At 47.9% G+C, this 20,775-nt stretch overlaps 1 protein-coding gene across 4 annotated transcripts in view; it reads right to left on the bottom strand.

The window, feature by feature from the left end:
- Nucleotides 1-20,775, bottom strand: part of BBS5 (Bardet-Biedl syndrome 5) — a 149,519-nt gene that overhangs the window by 5,371 nt on the left and 123,373 nt on the right. For all 4 annotated transcript variants that reach the window (XM_063933707.1, XM_063933709.1, XM_063933708.1 and 1 more), the window contains one exon: nt 10,867-10,950. In XM_063933707.1, coding sequence (XP_063789777.1) covers nt 10,867-10,950 — 84 coding nt within the window. The remainder of the gene's footprint in view (nt 1-10,866; nt 10,951-20,775) is intronic.

The following is a 20,775-nucleotide window of genomic DNA, read 5'->3' as shown; positions in this document are numbered from 1 at the left end:
GGCAACTATCCTATGACTTTTGGCAATTCAATGTAAGTATAAAGTTACCCTGTAGATAATGTATTGGGTGCCTTTGTTCTGCATATTAACTTGTAATCGTAAACTATCAAAGCAATTTGTTGTAACATTATAGTCTTAATGTGATGTCGAGCCGTTTCACTAAAGTAGTAGTTTTACTCCATGTATTCTGTGAAATCAGAGAGATTTATTTATATTGAGTTGCAAGTTCTATTCATATAAGGCATATTCCCTCTATTTAAGTATCCGTATACAGACTTCATCAGAACGCTTGGCATATAATATTTATTGCTTAGCAGTACACATAAGCAGGTTCTTATTATATAGGTGCGATTAATTGTAATTAATCCTTATTCTTATTTCCTTTAGAGGTTGTAGAGATATTCCTCAGTATTAAATATCAATAAGGATTTGGCAATGGTTTTAATATTTGTATAGTACCACCATACAGTATGCTGTTTATCTTATACCCCTTTCACACAGCCATAAATTTCCCGGGTTAAAACACATGAACGCGCATCAACCCGGGAAATTTCTCGGTGTGAAAGGGTACAGGGACAAAAACCCGGGTTTTCTGTCCCCGCATTTCAACCCTGCAATCGACCGGGGTTGGTCCCGGGATGATCACTGGACCCTGGACAGTGTGAATGGTGCAGGGACATGTCCCACCTTCCCGGGTTGCCTCTGCTGATGCTGATTGGCTATTCAGGGCACTTCCTGGTCTTCTGTCTTTTCTGAGACGCCCATTTTCAGAAAATGCAGGGCCATCCCGGGTTCTGTATGAAAGGTGCAGACCCGGGATGTCTCGGCTCCAAATGCTGGTGTGAAAGGTGCCAACCCGGGAATGTCCCTGCATGAGCCCGTGGTAGAATTCCGGGTTTTGTCCCTGCATTTCTGGTGTGAAAGGGGTATTAATAGCATAGCTCAGAGGTTCCCAAACACAGTCCTCAAGGCACCCCAATGGTCCAAGTTTTAAGTATATCCATGCTTAGCCACAGGTGATTTAATTAGTAACTCAGTCAATTTGATTTAACCATCTATGCTCAGCCATGGATATACTTAAAACCTGGATTGTTGGGGCGCTTTGAGTAATTAACCAAGATTATTGTAAGGCCTATATTATGTAACTAGTTACCGGCCCGTCAAAATGACACAACAACATAACAGTAATGCACGCTCCTGTATGAAGCAACACTTGAATTGCTCCGTAGGGTGCCATCTATTGGCCACCAGTGCGCAAAACACTTGCAGTCCCCCCATAGAGGGGAGGAGCAGTGTTAGCCTTTTATTATATAGGATAGGATTTTTACATTCAAAGCACAGACACACAGCAGGAAGCGTCACATGTTTTCCTACACATATCATTTTAACAAGGCCAGTGCTGAGCAAACGCCAACTAGACACAAGCTCAGGACTGTATGCATGTGTTTTTAAAACACAAATAAAATACTCAATGTGAATAATGCCCTGTGATGAATACACTTCTAAGTAATCAGCATTATTAATATTAGGCGTAACCAAAGAATATGAATTAGCGCTAATTGAAACTCCACTCTTGTAAACGAATAAAGTGGCCACTGCTATTAAGTAACATAGACCTTGCAATATTCCCTGTTAATTACTTCACAGCTATGCTATTAAGATAAACATCATACGGCGGAACTATACCAATAAGAAATCCACTGCCAAAAATGATAAATGATAGCAAGCGTTTTTTTCTTTTTTTTTTAGCAAATTTAGCAAGTCTTTGCATCATTGTGGGGTACAGAAATAATTTTGTGTTTTTATACAATTCTGTAAAAAGTTGGAACAAACACTTTTAGCTCTTATCTGCAAGTTAAAAACCCCTCTGCCATTAATACAACACCTCCATGTATCGATTTCACAGCATTTACCCCGTTATTCACCTGAAAACGTACATGTCTTTATTGGCCAAATTATGCAATTTAAACCACTCCAAGTGCATGATTATTAATTGGGAGGAATGTACCGTGGGCCAGATTTGGATGCAAACCTGTTAGATTACATATAAATCAGATGGTGGGGGAACTGCGCATGCGCAGGACTCGATCTGCATACGTGCAGAGTGGGACCTGCAAGATCGCTCGCAGTTCCCCCTTAGCTGCACCATGATTGACATGTTGCGGGATTTGGGGGCAGTAACTGGGACCGTTCTTCAACACAGGGGAGTGTCAGCCACATTTTGTAGGTGTGTCAAGTCCAGGATAGGAGTCGTCGGATGCAGACATCCTGGACCCGGCAGAGGGATTCAGACAGACAGTCTAAGTAAGCTTGCTTATGCAGACTGGCAGAGGGCATCTTTGGACGCAGCACTCGGATCCCAGATGCTAGCAGGAAAAGTCTATTTCCTACAGATGCCGCCTGCTGTATTAGCATTTTAGTTGTATGATATGACACAGCTGTATCCCTGAGGTTGTGCAATACTGTGCAAATCGGAGTCAGGCTCTGTGTCAAATCATTTTTATCCCCTATTTTAACCTGCTCAGGGTGGTGCTCACAAAAAAGCCTGCATTTCTTCTGAAAAATCAATGCGAGTCTGGAATTGGATTGCAAATGAAATTTGCAATGCGAGTTCAACTGTTTGCAGGACCCACCTCACACCTAATTGGATTGACCCCATGGAGTGAAACTACTACTTTAGTGAAAGAGAGGTTTAAGGGGGCTGGGGCTGTGAGACCGGCGGTGGGGATCCCAGAGGTCAGCATATCGACCCTGGGATACCGACTGCGGGGGGGGGGTATTAGCGCAACAGAGCCCCTTGTGGGTTTGCTGCACTTGCCACGCAGCAGGCTCACCACAGGTTCTATTCCCACTCTTTTGACACCAACTATGGGAATAGTCCCTGTTAGTCTGCATGCCAACTGTCGGGCGTTTGATCGCTCGGGATCCAAGTGGGGGCCTAATTCAGGGTTGATCGCAAAAGAAAAATCTTCCTCTAATGGGCAAAACCATGTGCACTGCAGGTGGTGCAGATGTAACGTGCAGAGAGTTAGATTTGGGTGCGGTGTGTTCAAACTGAAATCTAAATTGCAGTGTAAAAATAAAGCAGCCAGTATTTACCCTGCACAGAAACAATATAGCCCACCAAAATCTAACGCTCTCTGCACATGTTATATCTGCCCCACCTGCAGTGCAAATGGTTTTGCCCATTAGAGAAAGATTTTGCTTTTGCGATCAACCCTGAATTAGGCCCTAAGAGTGGTTATTGGTTAATTACCGACATCATATTAAGATTAATGTTCTAGCAAATTGCTTTGCTGATTGTGAATACAAGTGACTGTGCACAACAAATGCACACAATACTTGATCCAGTATATTTTCTACAAGGTAAAGTTGGGTACACACTGAGCGATATGTCATCTGATCCAGCTGATCAGACCGACATATCGCTCAATTCTCGCCATATCGGCCATTGTGTATGCCCGTTATGCGCGCACTAGCGGTTGCTATTGACGTCGTCAGGTTTGATGTGCTGCACATCAAACCTGACCATATCACTAGCGACACCATGTATGCTAATGAAGGACAGAACAGTGATCGTTCTGTCATTCATTAACATTGTGTCAGTGTGTACCCAGCTTAACTTTATACTAAAGTGAACTGCAATTATTGTACACACTTCAATACAAAACATTCAATATATATTAATATAGGAAGCCCTCAGAGACACACTGTTAGGGGATGAATTCAATTAGCCACAGTAATTTACCATGCGCTAACGAAAGCAGATGGGCCATTCAATTAGCCCTGAAGGCAGCCCGCAGGCTGCAGTTAATGGGGAATTTCTTTCCGAGCCTGAGCAGGCTCAAAAAGAAATCCCAGGTAAATAGCCTGTTTTTCAGGTGCCACAACCACGTTAACACATAGAATATGGGATAAGTTCCCAGAACTATGGGTTAACGCCTGTTAACAGTGTAATTCACCGGACGAGAAAAAGAGGCTCTAACTGAATAACCTCGGGTGTTAAAACCCTAAGCTACCACCCTTTTTCACACACAGTAAATTACCGCATCTGACTGAATTCCCTCCTTAGTAGTATATTTTATTTACCTTTCTTTTTTTCTATACACATTCTTCAATCAATTTTAACCATTATTTTATTGCTTGTTTTTAAAGGTGACATATAGCATTAAATGGGGATTTATGGTAGACTTACCATGGTTAAATCTCTTTCTGCGAGGTACACTGGTTCCACAGGCAAACATCGGGGTGTAGAGATGGATCTTGATCCAGGTACCAACAGGCTAAAGCTTTAGACTGTCCCAGGATGCATTGGGGCCTCCTCTATAACCCCACCTCCAGGCACTGTGAGCTCAGTTTCGTTAACCAGTCCAATGCAGGAGCAGGTAAAAGAGAAGGTAGATGTTAGTCACATAGAACCACGTTCTCACGACAGAAGAAGGGACTAGCGGCTAATGCCACACAAACCCACAGAAGCTAGGTGCATCAGGGCGGGTGCCCTGTGGAACCAATGTACCTTGCAGAAAGAGATTTAACCATGGTAAACTATAATAAATCTCCTTTTCTGCTGCGGGGTACATTGGTTTCCATAGGGAAACATCATGGATGTCCTAAAGCATTTCCTCATGGGAGGGGATGTGCCGTAGCGGGTATAAGAACCCGGCGTCCAAAGGAAGCATCCATCCTGGGAGGCGGAAGTATCGAAGGCATAGAACCTAATGAACGTGTTACTGAGGACCACGTAGCCGCCTTGCACAATGGTTCAGCAGACGCGCTACGGCTGGCCGCCCAAGAAGGTCCAACAGACCGAGTAGAATGGGCTTTGATAGCAGCAGGAGATGGAAGTCCAGCCTACGCATATGCTTGTGCAATCACCATTCTAATCCATCTGACAATGTTTGCTTATTCAAAGGCCAGCCACGTTTGTGAAAACCAAAAAGTACAAAAAGAGTATCTGACCTCCTGATAGAGGCAGTCCTCTCCACATAAATACGGAGAGCTCTTACCACATCCAAAGACCGCTCTTTGGAAGACAAATCAGAAGAGATAAAGGCCAGAACCACAATCTCTTGGCTAAGGTGAAAAGATGACACCACCTTAGGCAAATAAATGCCCGGTCACGGTGAAATATCAGAAAGGGTGGATGGCAGGACAGAGCGCCTAGGTCTGACACCCTTCTAGCAGAAGCAATAGCCAGTAGGAACAGGACCTTGACCGTGAGCCATTTAAGGTCCACTGACTCAAGAGGTTCAAATGGGGACTCTTGCAGGGCATTCAGGACAACAGACAGATCCCATGGAGCCACAGGAGGGACACAGGGAGGCTGAACCTGTAAAGCACCTTGAGTGAAAGTATGAACGTCAGGAATAGACGCAGTTTTTCTCTGAACCTACACCGACAAGGCAGAGAGATGAACCTTGAGGGTGGCCAGACAAAGGCTTAAGTCCAGGCCTTGTTGCAGAAAAGCCAGAAGTCTGGAAGCACTGAATTTGTGAGCATCGTAATTCTTAGCAGCACACCAGGTGAAGTAAGAATTCCAGGCCCTGTAATAAATCCGCGCAGATGCCAGTTTGCGGGCCTTCAGCATAGTTTGGATAACCATCTCGGAGAATCCTTTGGCCCTCAGGAGTGAAGCTTCAAGAGCCACACAATCAAAGCCAGTCTGGCCTGGTCCAGGAAGACACAAGGGTCCTGAACGAGGAGGTCTGGGCGTTGAGGAAGTAGAAGAGGACACTCTATCGATAGACCCTGTAGGTCTGAGAACCAGGGACCTAATTCAGAGTTGATGGCAGCAGCAAATTTGTTAGCAGTTGGGCAAAACCATGTGCACTGCAGGGGGAGCAGATATAACAAGTGCAGAGAGAGTTAGATTTGGGTAGGATGTGTTCAAACAGAAATCTAAATTGCAGTGTAAAATAAAGTAGCCAGTATTTACCCTGTACTGAAACAAAATAACCCAACCAAATCTAACTCTCTGCACATGTTATATCTGCCACACCTGCAGTGCACATGGGGGGGGGGGGGGGGTCATTCTGACCCGATCGCACGCTGCAGTTTATCACAGCGGTGCGATCGGGTCAGTACTGCGCAAAGGCCATCATTGCCTAGCGATCGCCTCTGCCTGACTGACAGGCAGAGGCGGTCGCTGGGCGGGAGGGGGCTGGACGGCGGCATTAAGCCGCCATTTAGGGGGCGCGGTCCGGCCAACGCAGGTATGGCTGGGCAGTTGGGGTGAGGGGGGGGTGGCCCGCGGTGGCTGCGTGATGTCACATGCAGCCACTGCGACCTGGGCAGCGAAGATGTTCTCCCGGCCAGCCGCAGGAGCTGCGCTAGCCGGAAGGTACTCCTGAAATGCAAAAGCATCGCCGCTGTGCGATGCTTTTGCACTTCTGCAGGAAGGGGCCGGCACAGACATGCAGGGCGGACTAGCCCTGTGCTGGGCGTCCCCCCACATGTCTGAGTGCCTGATCGTAGCTGTGCTAAATTTAGCACAGCTACGATCAACTCTGAATGACGCCCAGGGTTTTGCCCAACTGCTAACAAATTTGCTACTGCGATTAACTCTGAATTACCCCCTTGAAGTAGTATTCCTCCTTCTTGATTGAACTTCCGCAGTACCCTGGGCAGGAGTGACACCGGAGGGAACACTTAGGGCAGCCGAAAGTTCCATGGAATTGCCAGTGCGTCCATGAATGCTGCTTGAGGATCCCTGGTCCTTGATCCGAAGACTGTAACTTTGTGATTGTGTCGAGACGCAATCAGGTCTACATCTGGTAGGCCCCACTTGTCCACTAGGAGTTGAAAGACTTCCTGATGAAGACTCCACTCTCCGGCGTGCACGTCCTGACGACTGATGAAATCCGCTTCCCAGTTGAGGACTCCCGGAATGAACACTGCCGATCTTGCTGGCAGATGGCGTTCCGCCCAACGGAGGATTTTTGACACTTCCATCACTGCCATGCGGATTCGAGTGCCGCCTTGATGGTTTATGTATGCCACCTTGGTGACGTTGTCTGACCATACTTGAAGAGGCCTGTTCTGTATCAGAGGCAGGGCGAGAGACAAAGCATTGAACACTGCCCCTAATTCCAGAAGGTTTATCGGGAGGAGTGATTCCTCCCTGGTCCACCGACCCTGGAAAGAGTGTTGCTCCAACACCGCGCCCCAACCCCTCAGACTAGCATCCGTAGGGAATAGGACCCAGTTGGGGATCCAGAAGATACGGCCCCTGCTCAACTGCTGGTCCTGTAGCCACCAGGTCAGCGATAGACGAACCTCCGGAGTCAAGGAGACCATGTGAGACCTGATCCGATGAGGCAGGCCGTCCCACTTGACAAGGATTAACCTCTGCAGAGGGCGGGAATGAAATTGAGCGTACTCTACCATGTCGAACGCCGACACCATCAGGCCAAGTACTTGCATTGCCGAGTGTATCGACACTCTTGGGCGAGAAAGGAAGTATCTGATCCTGTCCTGAAGCTTCAGGACCTTCTCTGGAGATAGAAACAGCTGTTGGCTGTGTGTATCCAGCAGTACCGCCAGGTGCACCATGCTTTGAGCTGGGACCAGCGAGGACTTCTTCCAGTTGATGAGCCACCCGTGGGCTTGGAGGAAGTTTACCATCAGTTGCAGATGACTGAGGAGGACATCGTGGGAGTTTGCCAAAATCAGCAAGTCGTCCAGATATGGCAGGATCCTGACTCCCTGGCAACGGAGATGAGCCGTCATCACGGCCATAATCTTGGTGAAGATCCGAGGAGCCGTGGCTAGTCCAAATGGCAGACCCTGGAACTGAAAGTGTAGGTTGCCAATAGCAAACCGCAGATAACGCGGATGTGATATGGCAATAGGTATATGCAGGTAAGCATACTGTATATCCAGGGATACCATATAATCTCCAGGTTCCATGGCCAGTACAATTGAGTGCAGTTTCCATACAGAACTTGGATACTCTCACAAACTTGTTCAGTGATTTGAGGTTGAGTATAGGCCGGAAGGACCCATTGGGTTTCGGTACTAGAAACAGGGTCAAGTAGTATCCTCTGCCTCTCTGGGACTGAGGTACTGGCACCACCACTCATGTATCCAGGAGGGAACGCACAACCAATTGAAGAGCTTGCGCTTTTAACGGATCCGAAGGGATAACCGTGGTGCAAAACTGGCGAGAGGGACGTCTCTTGAAAGAGACTGCATACCCGTGAGAGACAACTTCTCGCACCCATGCGTCTGAAGTGGTCTTTAACCAGACCTAGGTAAATTGCAAAAGTCGGCCTCCCACCCTGGGGTCCCCCAGGGGGAGGCCTGCCCAGTCATGCACAAGGCTTGTCGTGTTTAGAAGCAGGCTGACGGCCTGTCCAGGACTGTTTTGCCTTGGGCTTTTTGGTTTTGGAAGCACGAGATTGTCTTGGGTAAGTGATTGTCTTTGCTTTCCCCTTGAGGTCGAAAGGAGCAAAAAGTGGTACCTTGTGTCTTCTGTGCAGAAGGAGTAGTATTAGAGAGAAAGGCAGTCTTAGCAGCCACCAAATCAGCCACAATTTTATTGAGGTCTTCCCCAAATAAGATGTCTGGAGTCCAGGTCCACCTTCCATGACCTCAACCACAGAATACGGTGAGCCAGGATGGACGTAGTAGACGCCTTGGCTGCCAACACACCCGCCTCAGAGGACGCCTTCTGAATGTAATAGGCGGCGGTGGTAATATGAAACAGGAATTGTCTAGCATTGTCAGATATATCCTGGGGCAACTCGTTCTCTAATGCCTGAACCCATGCTTCAATTCCTTTTGCAGCCCAAGAGGCTGCTATAGTGGGTCTATGGGGGTCATTCCGAGTTGATCGTAGCAGTGCTAAATTTAGCACAGCTACGATCAGGCACTCAGACATGCGGGGGGACGCCCAGCACAGGGCTAGTCCGCCCCGCATGTCAGTGCCGGCACCCCCCGCAGAAATGCAAAAGCATCGCACAGCGGTGTTGCTTTTGTATTTGAGGAGTAACTCCCGACCAGCGCTGCTCCTGCGGCTGGCTGGGAGAACCTTTTTGCTGCCCAGTTCGCAGCGGCTGGGTGTGATGTCACGCAGGCGCCGCGGGCCGCCCCCCCCAATGGTCCGGCCACGCCTGCGTTGGCCGGACCGCGCCCCCTAAACGGCGGCTTGACGCCGCAGTCCAGCCCCCTCCCGCACAGCGAACGCCTCTGCCTATCAATCAGGCAGAGGCGATCACTAAGCAACGACGGCCTTCGGCCGTCTGGCATGCGCCGACGCATTGCGGCGCAGTTCCGACCCGATCGCTGCGATAAACTGCAGCGAGCGATCGGGTCGGAATGACCCCCTATGTACAGCACCTGTAAGGGAGAAAACAGACTTCAGGCATCCCTCCACGCGCTTATCTGTCAGTTCCTTCAGTGAGATGACAGTGGTAACAGGCAGAGTAGATGACACCACCAGACGGGTGACATGGGAATCCACCAGCGGTGAATTTTCCCACTTGTTACACAACTCTGTAGGGAGAGGATAGCGAGCTACCATCCGTTTAGACAGGGAGAATTTTACCTGGAGGAATCCAGGGTTCTTGTCGTATGTCCACTAAATGGTCAGAATGCGGTAATAATGTTTTAGTTACCTTCTGACATTTAAACTTATCAGGTTTTTAGACACCGTAGTGGAATCCTCATCCTCATCTGATATTTGCAGGATCTGCATAATAGCAACCACTAGCTCAGGGATATCAACCTGAGTTGTAGATTCCTAGTCAGAAGCAGCTGGATCAGTGTCTGACGGGACAGTGTGCTCCCTGTCCTCTTCAGAAGAATTTTCTGAGAGATTAGTGGATTGTGAGGAGGAAGTGGCCCCCTTAGATGACCCCGTGACATGAGAGTGGCTTGGGGCAGTCTTATGTCTAACCAAAGATTGATTCAATTGCTGCAACTGGGTAGACAAATTATCCACCCAAGGTGGATTTACCATAGGGACAAAATGTGACTGTAATGGTACAGGAGGTCCCATAGGGGGCGTAAGGCGTGTCACAAGTGTATTTAACATTGTTGAGAACGCCACCCAAGGTGGCTCCTGATTGGTTACAGGAGCTGCGGACTGCGAGACTTATGGCACATAGTACACAGACCATCATACAAAACTTCCCCTTCAGACAAAGCCTTGGCGCATGCGCTGCATGATGCAGGAGCGTCCTCGGATTTCCCGCCCTTTGTGTTAGACATTTTAAGTTATGCAACAACAGAGGGTATTAGTACGATACAGCCAGACAGAGTACAATACCTGTACATACATACATATATATATATATATATATATATATATATATATATATATATATATATATATATATATATATATATATATATATATATATATATATAAAAAAAACATAGCAAAATGACAGCACTCAGTAAAAATCAAATAAAATTTACATGGTGGTGCAGGGTCCTGGAAATTGATACAGACACTCACTTTTGCAAAAGAAAAGAAAAAAAGACCAGCACTCACGTTTTGATGATGAAAAGAAAAAAGGGGTTTATTCCTTACAGAAGAAACATCTGGACCTGATCCTAGTACTACAGCCTGTGGGCTTTAGCCTGTTGGTGCCTGGATCAAGATCCATCTCTATACCCGATGTTTCCCTGTGGAAACCAATGTACCCTGCTGCAGAAATATTATTATAAAGTATCCATTAAATGTTATATTTTACTTATATTATTGTGCACCGCTTTATGATCGTAATATCTACATCTGAAAGGTCACCATGTGAAATGTTGATATTCTCAGAATGCAGATGGTAAGGTGCCGCCAGGGACTGGAATGTGCAGTTTGACAATTTTATATGTTTAATTTAGTGACAAAGTCATAAACCTTACCGTAAAGGCATCAGTGTGGTCATCTGCTTCTATTTCAACATCATCCTGAACTTGTTCTACTGTTAGTTCCTCCAGAGCTTGTGGCTGAAAACATCACAGTGTATTTACACACAGATATTGATCCGTGAAGTTACATTTGTGTTTATCTGGGAGGTTGTTCTCTGTCAAATTATCATATGTATATTATTTTCAAACCCAACAGATTTCAGGGTATTTACTAAGCCACCAATTGTCAACAATTCTGGTTGTGGGATATAAATAGACTACAATATTACATACAAAAAACACTCCTGGTTTTGCAATTTACTATTATTATTGCTTTAAATCCCACGACCATAAAAGCTGTCAATCCCTACCTGTGTGGAGTTTGTATATTCTCACCGTACTTGCGTGGTTTTCCTCCAGGTACTCTGGTTTCCTTCCACAAACCAAAAATATACTGTTAGGTTAATTGCACCTCTACAAAAATAGCATGAATGTGTGTGCCTATACATGTGGTAGGGAATATAGATTGTAAGCTCCACTGGGGCAGGGACTGAAGTAAACGGCCAAATATTCTCTGTAAAGCGCTGCGGAATATGTGTGCGCTATATAAATACTGTAACTGGTAATAATAGGATTTTGGTACCTACCGGTAAATCTTTTTCACATAGTCCGCAGAGGATGCTGGGGTCCACCAAATTAGTACCATGGGGTATAGACGGGACCACCTGGAGCCATTGGCACTTTAAGAGTTTGAGAGTGTGCTGGCTCCTCCCTCTATGCCCCTCCGACCAGACTCAGTCTAGAAACTGTGCCCGAGGAGACGACATACTTTGACAGAAGGAAATTACACAGATAGTGGTGAGATTCATACCAGCTCACACATACAAGGCACGTCAAGTCAACTAGCTTGAACTACTCTGCAACAGCTGAAACATTACTTAGCAAGTAACAAAGCAGTACTCAACTAAAACGAAGTTGTACTGAACCAAATAACAATTGCAGGAAAACGAAGCATCCTCTACGGACTACGAGAAAAGGATTTACCGGTAGGTACCAAAATCCTATTTTCTCTTATGTCCTAGAGGATGCTGGGGTCCACATTAGTACCATGGGGATGTACCAAAGCTCCCAGAACAGGAGGGAGAGCGCGGAGGCTCCTGCAGAACTGATTGGCTGCTGATGATCTGAAGTTCAGTCAAAGTATCGAACACCCAATTTTCTTGGGATTATAGAGGACAAACAAGAGAGTCCGACTTTCTGTGACGAGAAGTTTTCTTCACATATATCTTCAGAGCCCTTACAACATCCAAGGACTTTGAAGTAATTGAGGAGTCAGTAGCCACTGGCACCACAATAGGTTGGTTGATATGGAATGCCGACACAACCTTCGGAAGAAACTGCTGAGTCCGGAGCTCAGCTCTATCTTCATGGAAGTTTAAGTAAGGGCTTTTACATGATAAAGCCCCCAGCTCGGACACACGTCTAGCAGAAGCCAAGGCCAACAAAGTGACCGCCTTCCATGTAAGAAATTTGACCTCTACCTCCTGTAGAGGTTCAAACTAATCCGACTGGAGGAACTGCAACACCACGTTAAGGTCCCAAGGCGCCATAGACGGTACAAAGGGAGGTTGGAAATGCAGAACTCCCTTCAAAAAAGTCTGAACCTCAGGGAAGGCAGCCAATTGTTTCTGAAAGAAAATGGATAGGGCTGAAATCTGGACCTTTACAGATCCCAAAATCAGACCCATATCCACTCCTGCTTGCAGGAAGAGGAGGAAACATCCAGGTTGAAACTCCACAGTAGGAAACTTCTTGGACTCACACCAAGAGACATATTTCGACCAAATACGATGGTAATGTTTAGACGTTACCCCTTTCCTAGCCTGTATGAGGGTAGGAATAACCTTCTTCGGAATGCCCTTCCGAGCATGAATCAGGCGCTCAACTTCCATGCCGTCAAACCTAGCCGCGGTAAGTCCTGATAGGCGAACGGCTCCTGCTGCAGCAGGTCTTCCCGAAGAGGAAGAGGCCTCGGCTCTTCTTGCAGTAGATTCAGAAGGTCCGCGTACCAAGCCCTTCTTAACCAGTCTGGGGCAATGAGGATCGCTTGAACCCTTGTTCTCCTTATGAGCTTTAGGATTCTTGGGATGAATGGGAGTGGTGGAAACACGTACACTGACTAGAACACCCACGGACACACTAGGGCGTCCACGGTCACTGCCTGTGGGTCTCTCGACCTGGAACAATAACGCAGAAGCTTCTTGTTGAGACGAGAGGCCATCATGTCTATTTGGGGAAGACCCCCAACAAAGATCTGTTACTTCCTTGAACACCTCCGGATGGAGTCCCCACTCTCCTTAATGGAGATCGTGTCTGCTGAGGAAGTCTGCTTCCCAGTTGTCTACTCCCGGAATGAAGATGGCTGACAGCGCCAATGCGTGCTTTTTCTGTCCAGAGGAGTATTCTTGTCACCTCTGACATCGCCACTCTGCTCTTCGTTCCGCCCTGTCGGTTTATGTAAGCCACTGTTGTTACGTTGTCCGACTGAACTTGAATGGCCCGGTTTCTTAGAAGAGGGGCCGCCTGAAGAAGACCGTTATAGACGGCTCTTAGTTCCAGAATGTTGATGGGCAGGCCGGCTTCCAGGCTTGACCACTGTCCTTGGAAGGTCACCCCTTGAGTGACTGCTCCCCAGCCCCGGAGGCTCGCATCCGTTGTTAGCAGGACCCAGTCCAGAATTCCGGACATGCGGCCTTCCAGGAGGTGAGGCAATTGGAGCCACCAGAGTAGTGAGATCCTTGCCCTTGGCGACAGACTAATTCTCTGATGCATGTGGAGGTGAGAACCCGACCACTTGTCCAAGAGATCCAGTTGGAAGGTCCGAACATGGAACCTCCCGTACTGGAGAGCCTCGTAAGAGGCCACCATATTTTCCAATAGGCTAATGCATTGATGAACCGACACCCGGGGTGGCTTCAGGACATCCCGGACCATGGATTGGATCACCAACGCCGTGTCCCGCGGAAGAAACACCCTCTGCACTTCCGTATCCAGGATCATTCCCGGAAATGACAATCTCTGGGTTGGTTCCAAATATGACTTTGGAAAATTCCGAATCCAACCGTGACTCTGGAGCAGTCACGTCATTAGAACAATGGACTGCAGCAGCTTCTCCTTGGACGATGCCTTTATCAGGAGATCGTCCAGATAAGGAATGATGTTCACACCCTGCTTGCGGAGTAGTATCATAATTTCCGCCATCACCTTGGTAAACACCCTTGGTGTTGTGGAGAGGCCGAATGGCAGGGCTTGGAACTGAAAATGACAGTCCAGCAATGCGAAGCGGAGATAAGCCTGATGCAGCAGCCAGATCGGAATGTGAAGGTACGCATCCTTGATATCCAGTGATATCAGGTCTGGAAGAGGGGGAATTCCTAGTATCACCGCTCTGAGAGACTCCATCTTGAACTTGAACTCCTTTAGAAATGGGTTCAATGATTTTAGGTTCAGAATGGGCCTGACCGAACCATCCGGTTTCGGTACCACGAAAAGGTTTGAATAGTAACCCTTGGTCAGCATGTGAGGTGGCACTGGCACTGTGCCTCCACCAGCTTTTGGACAGAGTCTTGAAGCACTGCGCTGTCATCCAACAGAGTTGGTAAGCCCGACTTGAAAAAACGATGAGGAGGGAGACTTTGAAATTCCAGCCTGTATCCCTGAGACACAATATCTACTACCCAGGGATCCAGGCCGGACGATACCCAGACATGACTGAACTGTCTGAGTCTCGCTCCCACAGGTCCTACCAGAGTGCCGTACAGTCCACCATCATGCGGAGGACTTTGCGGTACCTGAAGCAGGCTTTTGTTCCTGGGAACCTGCAGCGGCAGGTTTCTTGGACTTAACCCTACCTCCTAAAGAAGGTATTGGATGATCTGGCCTTTCTAGGTTTGTTAGGCCGAAAGGACTGCTGCGCAGCTGAGGAGAAGGATTTCTTCGGAGCAGGTGCTGCTGAGGGAAGAAACGGAGACTTACCCGCTGTAGTGGTGGATATCCACGCGTCAAGAGCTTCCCCAAAGAGAGCCTGACCTGTATAGGGTAGCGACTCCACGCTCCTTCTGGCTTCCGCGTCGGCTGACCACTGGCGCAGCCACAGTCCCCGACAAGCTGAAACAGACATGGAAGAAATTCCCGCAGCCAAGGAACCCAGGTCTTTCATGGATTCTATCATAAAACCTGCAGAATCATGTATGCTGCGTAAATATAATGCAACGTCATCCCTATCCATCGTATCCCAATCCTCAAGCAAGGTAGCTGACCACTTCACTATTGCCTTTGCAATCCATGCATTAGCAATAGTGGGACGTAATATGGCCCCAGAGGCAGTATACAGTGATTTAAGTGTGTTATCAATCTATCTGCCGTCTCCTTTAATGCGGTAGATCCCGGAACAGGTAAAACCACCTTTTTTGAGAGTCTGGATACAGATGCGTCAACAATCGGCGGGTTTTCCCACTTTTTCCTGTCCTCTTCAGGGAAAGGAAAGGCCACCAGAACCCTCTTAGGGATCTGAAACTTCTTTTCAGGGTTAACCCATGCTTTTTCAAATATAGCATTCAGCTCCTTTGACGCAGGGAAGGTTAGCGAGGCTTTCTTGTTTTCAGTGAAAAAAGCCTCCTCAACCTGCTCAGGTGTGGTATCATTAACATTTAACACATCCCTGATAGCTTCTATCAACAACTGCACCCCCCTTGCCAGAGATGTGGACCCCCGCAACACATCCCCATCACCATCTGTAGTGTCAGAATCGGTATCCGTGTCGTCTTGTGTGACATGCACAAGCGCACGTTTGTGGGGGTACATAGCGGGGTGTCCTGAGGTAGCAGACATGGGCCATACAGCCATAGAGCTCTGCAATACCTGGGTTGCAGATTCATAACTAGCAACCCTGTCAGAAATCTGAGAAATCCAAGTTTTAGTAGAGGAAAACCAGTCTGGTTCCCTTGCTGGTATCTGTGCTAAACCAGTGCTAACCTGATTACATGGAATGGGATCATCCTGGGAGGATAAATCCTCTGCAGCATATGACACAGTATCCCTGGACATAGCTAAAGGAGACCAATAAACACTACACACACACACAGGTGGGGGCAGACAGAGATTCCCCCCCAAGAACTGCAAGATAGAGACAGAGATTGGAGCCAACTTAACACACAGCGCTTTCTAGCAAATGGAGACCCCTTGTTTGCGCTGACTGTGCTCCTTAATAGGACACACAGTCTAATTACAGCCTCCCCTCCCTTCTACAACCCCCTGGTACCGTGAGCTGACAGTTGGAGTTGCTGTGGAGGGACCTGTTCTTCCTGCCTGTGCTGTGCAGGCAGGAAACTGGCGCTGGAACGCTGCTGGGTCCGCTCTGATAAACTCCGCCCCCTTAATGGCACTGTCTTCCCGCTCTTCAGATGTTTATACTGGCCTGAGGACTTTTGCTGGCTGAGATCCGCGGACCACGACAGACTTGCTGACCAGTGTGGGGGGGGTGGAAAGCGCTGGCCCAGGGCGCCCCTCACAGTGCCGCACTTTGGGGGTAATTCCAAGTTGATCGCAGCAGGAATTTTGTTAGCAGTTGGGCAAAACCATGTGCACTGCAGGGGAGGCAGATTTAACATGTGCAGAGAGAGTTAGATTTGGGTGTGGTGTGTTCAATCTGCAATTTAATTTGCAGTGTAAAAATAAAGCAGCCAGTATTTACCCTGCACAGAAACAAAATAACCCACCCAAATCTAACTCTTTCTGCACATGTTATATCTGCCTCCCCTGCAGTGCACATGGTTTTGCCCAACTGCTAACAAAATTCCTGCTGCGATCAACTTGGAATTACCCCCTGTGTGCCTATGGTACCTTCCAGGAGCGCAGTTAATACTGCGCTCCCTCCCTGTTGCCGCCATCTTCACACCAGCCCCCCGCTTCCTAGGGGGGTCGGTGACTCACTCACCACTTCTTCAGCTCTGTAAGGGGTTGGCGGCATGCTGCTGGGGCGAGTGGTTCCCCTGTGGCGGAGACCGATCAGACCCCTCTGGAGCTCAGTGTCCAGTCAGTGGAGTCAGTGGCTTAGACCCCGCAGGGTGGACACTGCTCCCCCCCTTAGTCCCTCGCTGCAGGCAGGCTGTTGCCAACAGCCTCCTGTAAAAAAACAAACTCTAAATATAACTTTTACCAGAAAAGCTCAGGAGAGCTCCCCTAGCTGTGACCGGCTCCTCCGGGCACATTTTCTAAACTGAGTCTGGTTGGAGGGGCATAGAGGGAGGAGCAAGCCCACACTCTCAAACTCTTAAAGTGACAATGGCTCCTGGTGGACCTGTCTATACCCCATGGTACTAATGTGGACCCGTGCATCCTCTAGGACATAAGAGAAAAAATAGGATTTTAATACCTACCGGTAAATCCTTTTCTCTTAGTCCGTAGAGGATGCTGGGGACTCCAAAAGGACCATGGGGTATAGACGGGATCCGCAGGAGACATGGGCACACTATAAGACTTTGAATGGGTGTGAACTGGCTCCTCCCTCTATGCCCCTCCTCCAGACTCCAGTTAGAGAACTGTGCCCAGGGAGACGGACATTTCGAGGAAAGAATTTATTGTTTAAACACGGTGAGTGTCATACCAGCTCACACCTCGAACATGCCGCAGAAAGTGGCATTCAATAGAACACCAGCCGACGGCATGAAAAATATACAATATGCTGAACGAAAATGTAACACAACCAGTGTGTAAAGACGACCAATAATAGCATACCGCATGCCATGGCATGAATAACGTCAGCAACAGACCTGACTGAAAAGAAACACCACATGAGTGTAACCACAACCAATAGCTGCAGATACAGTACGCACTGGGACGGCGCCCAGCATCCTCTAATGACTAAGAGAAAAGGATTTACCGGTAGGTATTAAAATCCTATTTTCTCCTACGTCCTAGAGGATGCTTGGGACTCCAAAAGGACCATGGGGTTTATACCAAAGCTCCAGACCGGGCGGGAGAGTGCGGACGACTCTGCAGCACCGATTGAGCAAACCTGAGGTCCTCATCAGCCAGGGTATCAAACTTGTAGAACTTAGCAAAAGTGTTTGAACCCGACCAAGTAGCTGCTCGGCAATTGAACCGCCGAGACTCCTCGGGCATCCGCCCAAGAAGAGCCCACCTTCCTGGTAGAATGGGCCTTCACCGACTTCGGTAACGGCAATCCAGCCATAGAATGAGCATGCCGAATCGTATCACAGATCCAGCGTGCAACAGTCTGCTTAGAAGCAGGAACCCCAATTTTGTTGGGAGCATACAGGATAAACAGAGCCTCTGTTTCCCCAATCTGAGCCGTTCTGGTGACATAAATAATCAAAGCTCTGACTACATCGAGAGACTTCGAATCAGCCAAGGCTTCAGTAGCCACAGGCACCACAATAGGTTGGTTCATGTGAAAAGCAGAAACTACTGTTGGCAGAAATTGTTGCAGAGTTCTCAATTCCGCTCTATCAACATGGAAGATCAAATAGGGGCTCTTGTGAGACAAAGCCGCTAATTCCGACACCCGCCCTGCGGACGCCAAGGCCAATAGCATGACCACTTTCCAAGCGAGAAATTTTAACTCAACCTTTCATAAAGGTTCCAAGCAGTGTGACATAAGAAACTGCAACACCACGTTAAGGTCCCATGGCGCCACTGGGGGCACAAATGGAGGTTGGATGTGCAGCACTCCTTTCACGAAAGTCTGAACTTCTGGAAGGGTGGCCAATTCCTTTTGAAAGAAAATTGATAAGGCCGAAATCCGCACTTCAATGGAGCCTAACTTTAGGCCCGCATCCACACCTGCTTGCAAAAAATGGAGAAACGACCCAGCTGAAATTCTTCCGTAGGAGCCTTCTTGGATTCACACCAAGACACACACTTCCTCCAAATATGGTGGTAAAGCTTTGCCGTTACTCCTTTCCTAGCCTGAAGCAATGTGGGAATGACTTCACCGGAAATACCCTTTCGGGCTAGTATATGGCGTTCAACCACCATGCCGTCAAACGCAGCCGCGGTAAGTCTTGATACACGCCCGGTCCTTGCTGTAATAGGTCCTCTCGTAGAGGAAGAGGCCAGGGATCTTCTATGAGTAAGTCTTGAAGATCTGGATACCAAGCCCTCCTTGGCCAGACCGGAACTATGAGGATCGCCTGAACCTTTGTTCTTCTAATGTTTATCACCTTCGGAAAGAGTGAAAATGGAGGGAACACAGACCGACTATAACACCCACGGTGTCACGAGGGCGTCCACTGCCATTGCTTGAGTGTCCCTTGACCTGAAACAATATCCCTGAAGTTTCTTGTTGGGGCGAGACACCATCATGTCTAATTGAGGAATTCCCCAAAGACTTGTCACTGCTGTGAAAACTTCTTGATGAAGACCCCACTCTCCTAGATGGAGATCGTGTCTGCTGAGGAAGTCTATTTCTCCGTTGTCTACACCCGGAATGAAGACCGCTAATAGAGCGTTTACATGACTTTCCGCCCAGCGAAAAACTTTTGCGGCTTCTGGCATTGCCGCCTTGCTCTTCATTCCGCCCTAGCGGCTTACTTACGCCACTGCTGTTAAGTCGTCCGACAGAATTAAGACGGGCAGATTGCGAAGAAGATGTTCAGTTGTAAATAGCTCTTAATTCAAGAATGCTTATTTCAGAAAAGCTTTGCGGCTTGACCTTTTCCCCTGGAAATTCTTCCCCTGGAAAGGCTGCTCCCCAGCCTCGGAGACTTGTACCCATGGACACCAGGATCTAATCCTGGATCCCGAACCTTCGTCCCTCTAGGAGGTGAGAACTGTGAAGCCACCACAGGAAAGATATCCTGGTCCTGGAAAATAGGATTATTTTCCGGTGCATGTGCAAGAGAGACCCGGACCACATATCCAACTGGTCCCGCAAAAACCACTCTGGCATTTGACCTGCTCACCGAATGGCCTCGAAGGCCGCAACCATCTTCTGCATCAACGGAACGTATTGATGGGTTCACACTGTTGCAAATCTGATCCGACTCTGGATCCTCAGATCTCTTACCACAGGAAAAAACAAACTCTCAACAGTTCAGTATCTAATCTTATTCCCAACTCCGACATCTGCGTCGTTGGGATCAACAGCGATTCTCTGTGTTGAAGAACTGTCAGAGAGAAACAACGATTTGTACCACTTGTTTCTTGACCTCGCCTTAGTCAGGAGAGCGTCCCAGTACAGAATAATAATGGCTCTTACTATTGAAGGAAAACCATCATATTGCCATCACTCCGGTGCAATGGCAATGACAATCCTGAACAGCAAACCCAGGTAAGGTTAATGCGGATGAAACCGTATTTAAACCCTCTTTCAGGTTGGAGATCTCTGCCCTGAGAGATTCCATCTTGTAGTTCAACTTCTTCAGTAGAAATCTTTTTGGGATTGGTCTGACCGAGCTGTCCGGGCTCAGAAGCACGAAAAAGCTTGAATAACAGCTTTTTTTTTTTTTTTTTTTGTGTGTGACCGGGACAGCAGGACAATGTCCTGATCCTGACCCAACTCTTGTATGGCGTCGCATACTACCTCCCCGTCCAGAGGAGAATCGTCTATTTGAAAATCAGTGAGGGGAATCATCTGGAAACTGCAGTATGTCCCCCTTTGGTCTCTATTCTTAACTCACTGGTCCAAGTCCATTCCAGGACTGACTGAAGAGTATTAGACGAGTTCCCACCGGTGTGGGCTCCAGCAAGATAGGCCCAGCGACATGCGGTGGATGTGGTAGAAACAGAGGACGATATCTGCTTCTGTGAACTTGAAAAGGCTGCAGACCTCTTGCCTTTTCACCTTCCAGTACCTGCGAAGGGGAAAAAACGGTATCCAACCGGTCAAAATGACTGCATCCT

This window comes from Pseudophryne corroboree, chromosome 7 (genome assembly GCF_028390025.1).
Source record: "Pseudophryne corroboree isolate aPseCor3 chromosome 7, aPseCor3.hap2, whole genome shotgun sequence".
In the NCBI taxonomy this organism is placed as follows: Eukaryota; Metazoa; Chordata; class Amphibia; order Anura; family Myobatrachidae; genus Pseudophryne; species Pseudophryne corroboree.
The sequence above is the reverse complement of the archived record's forward strand: the minus strand, read 5'-3'. Positions and strand labels throughout refer to the sequence as shown.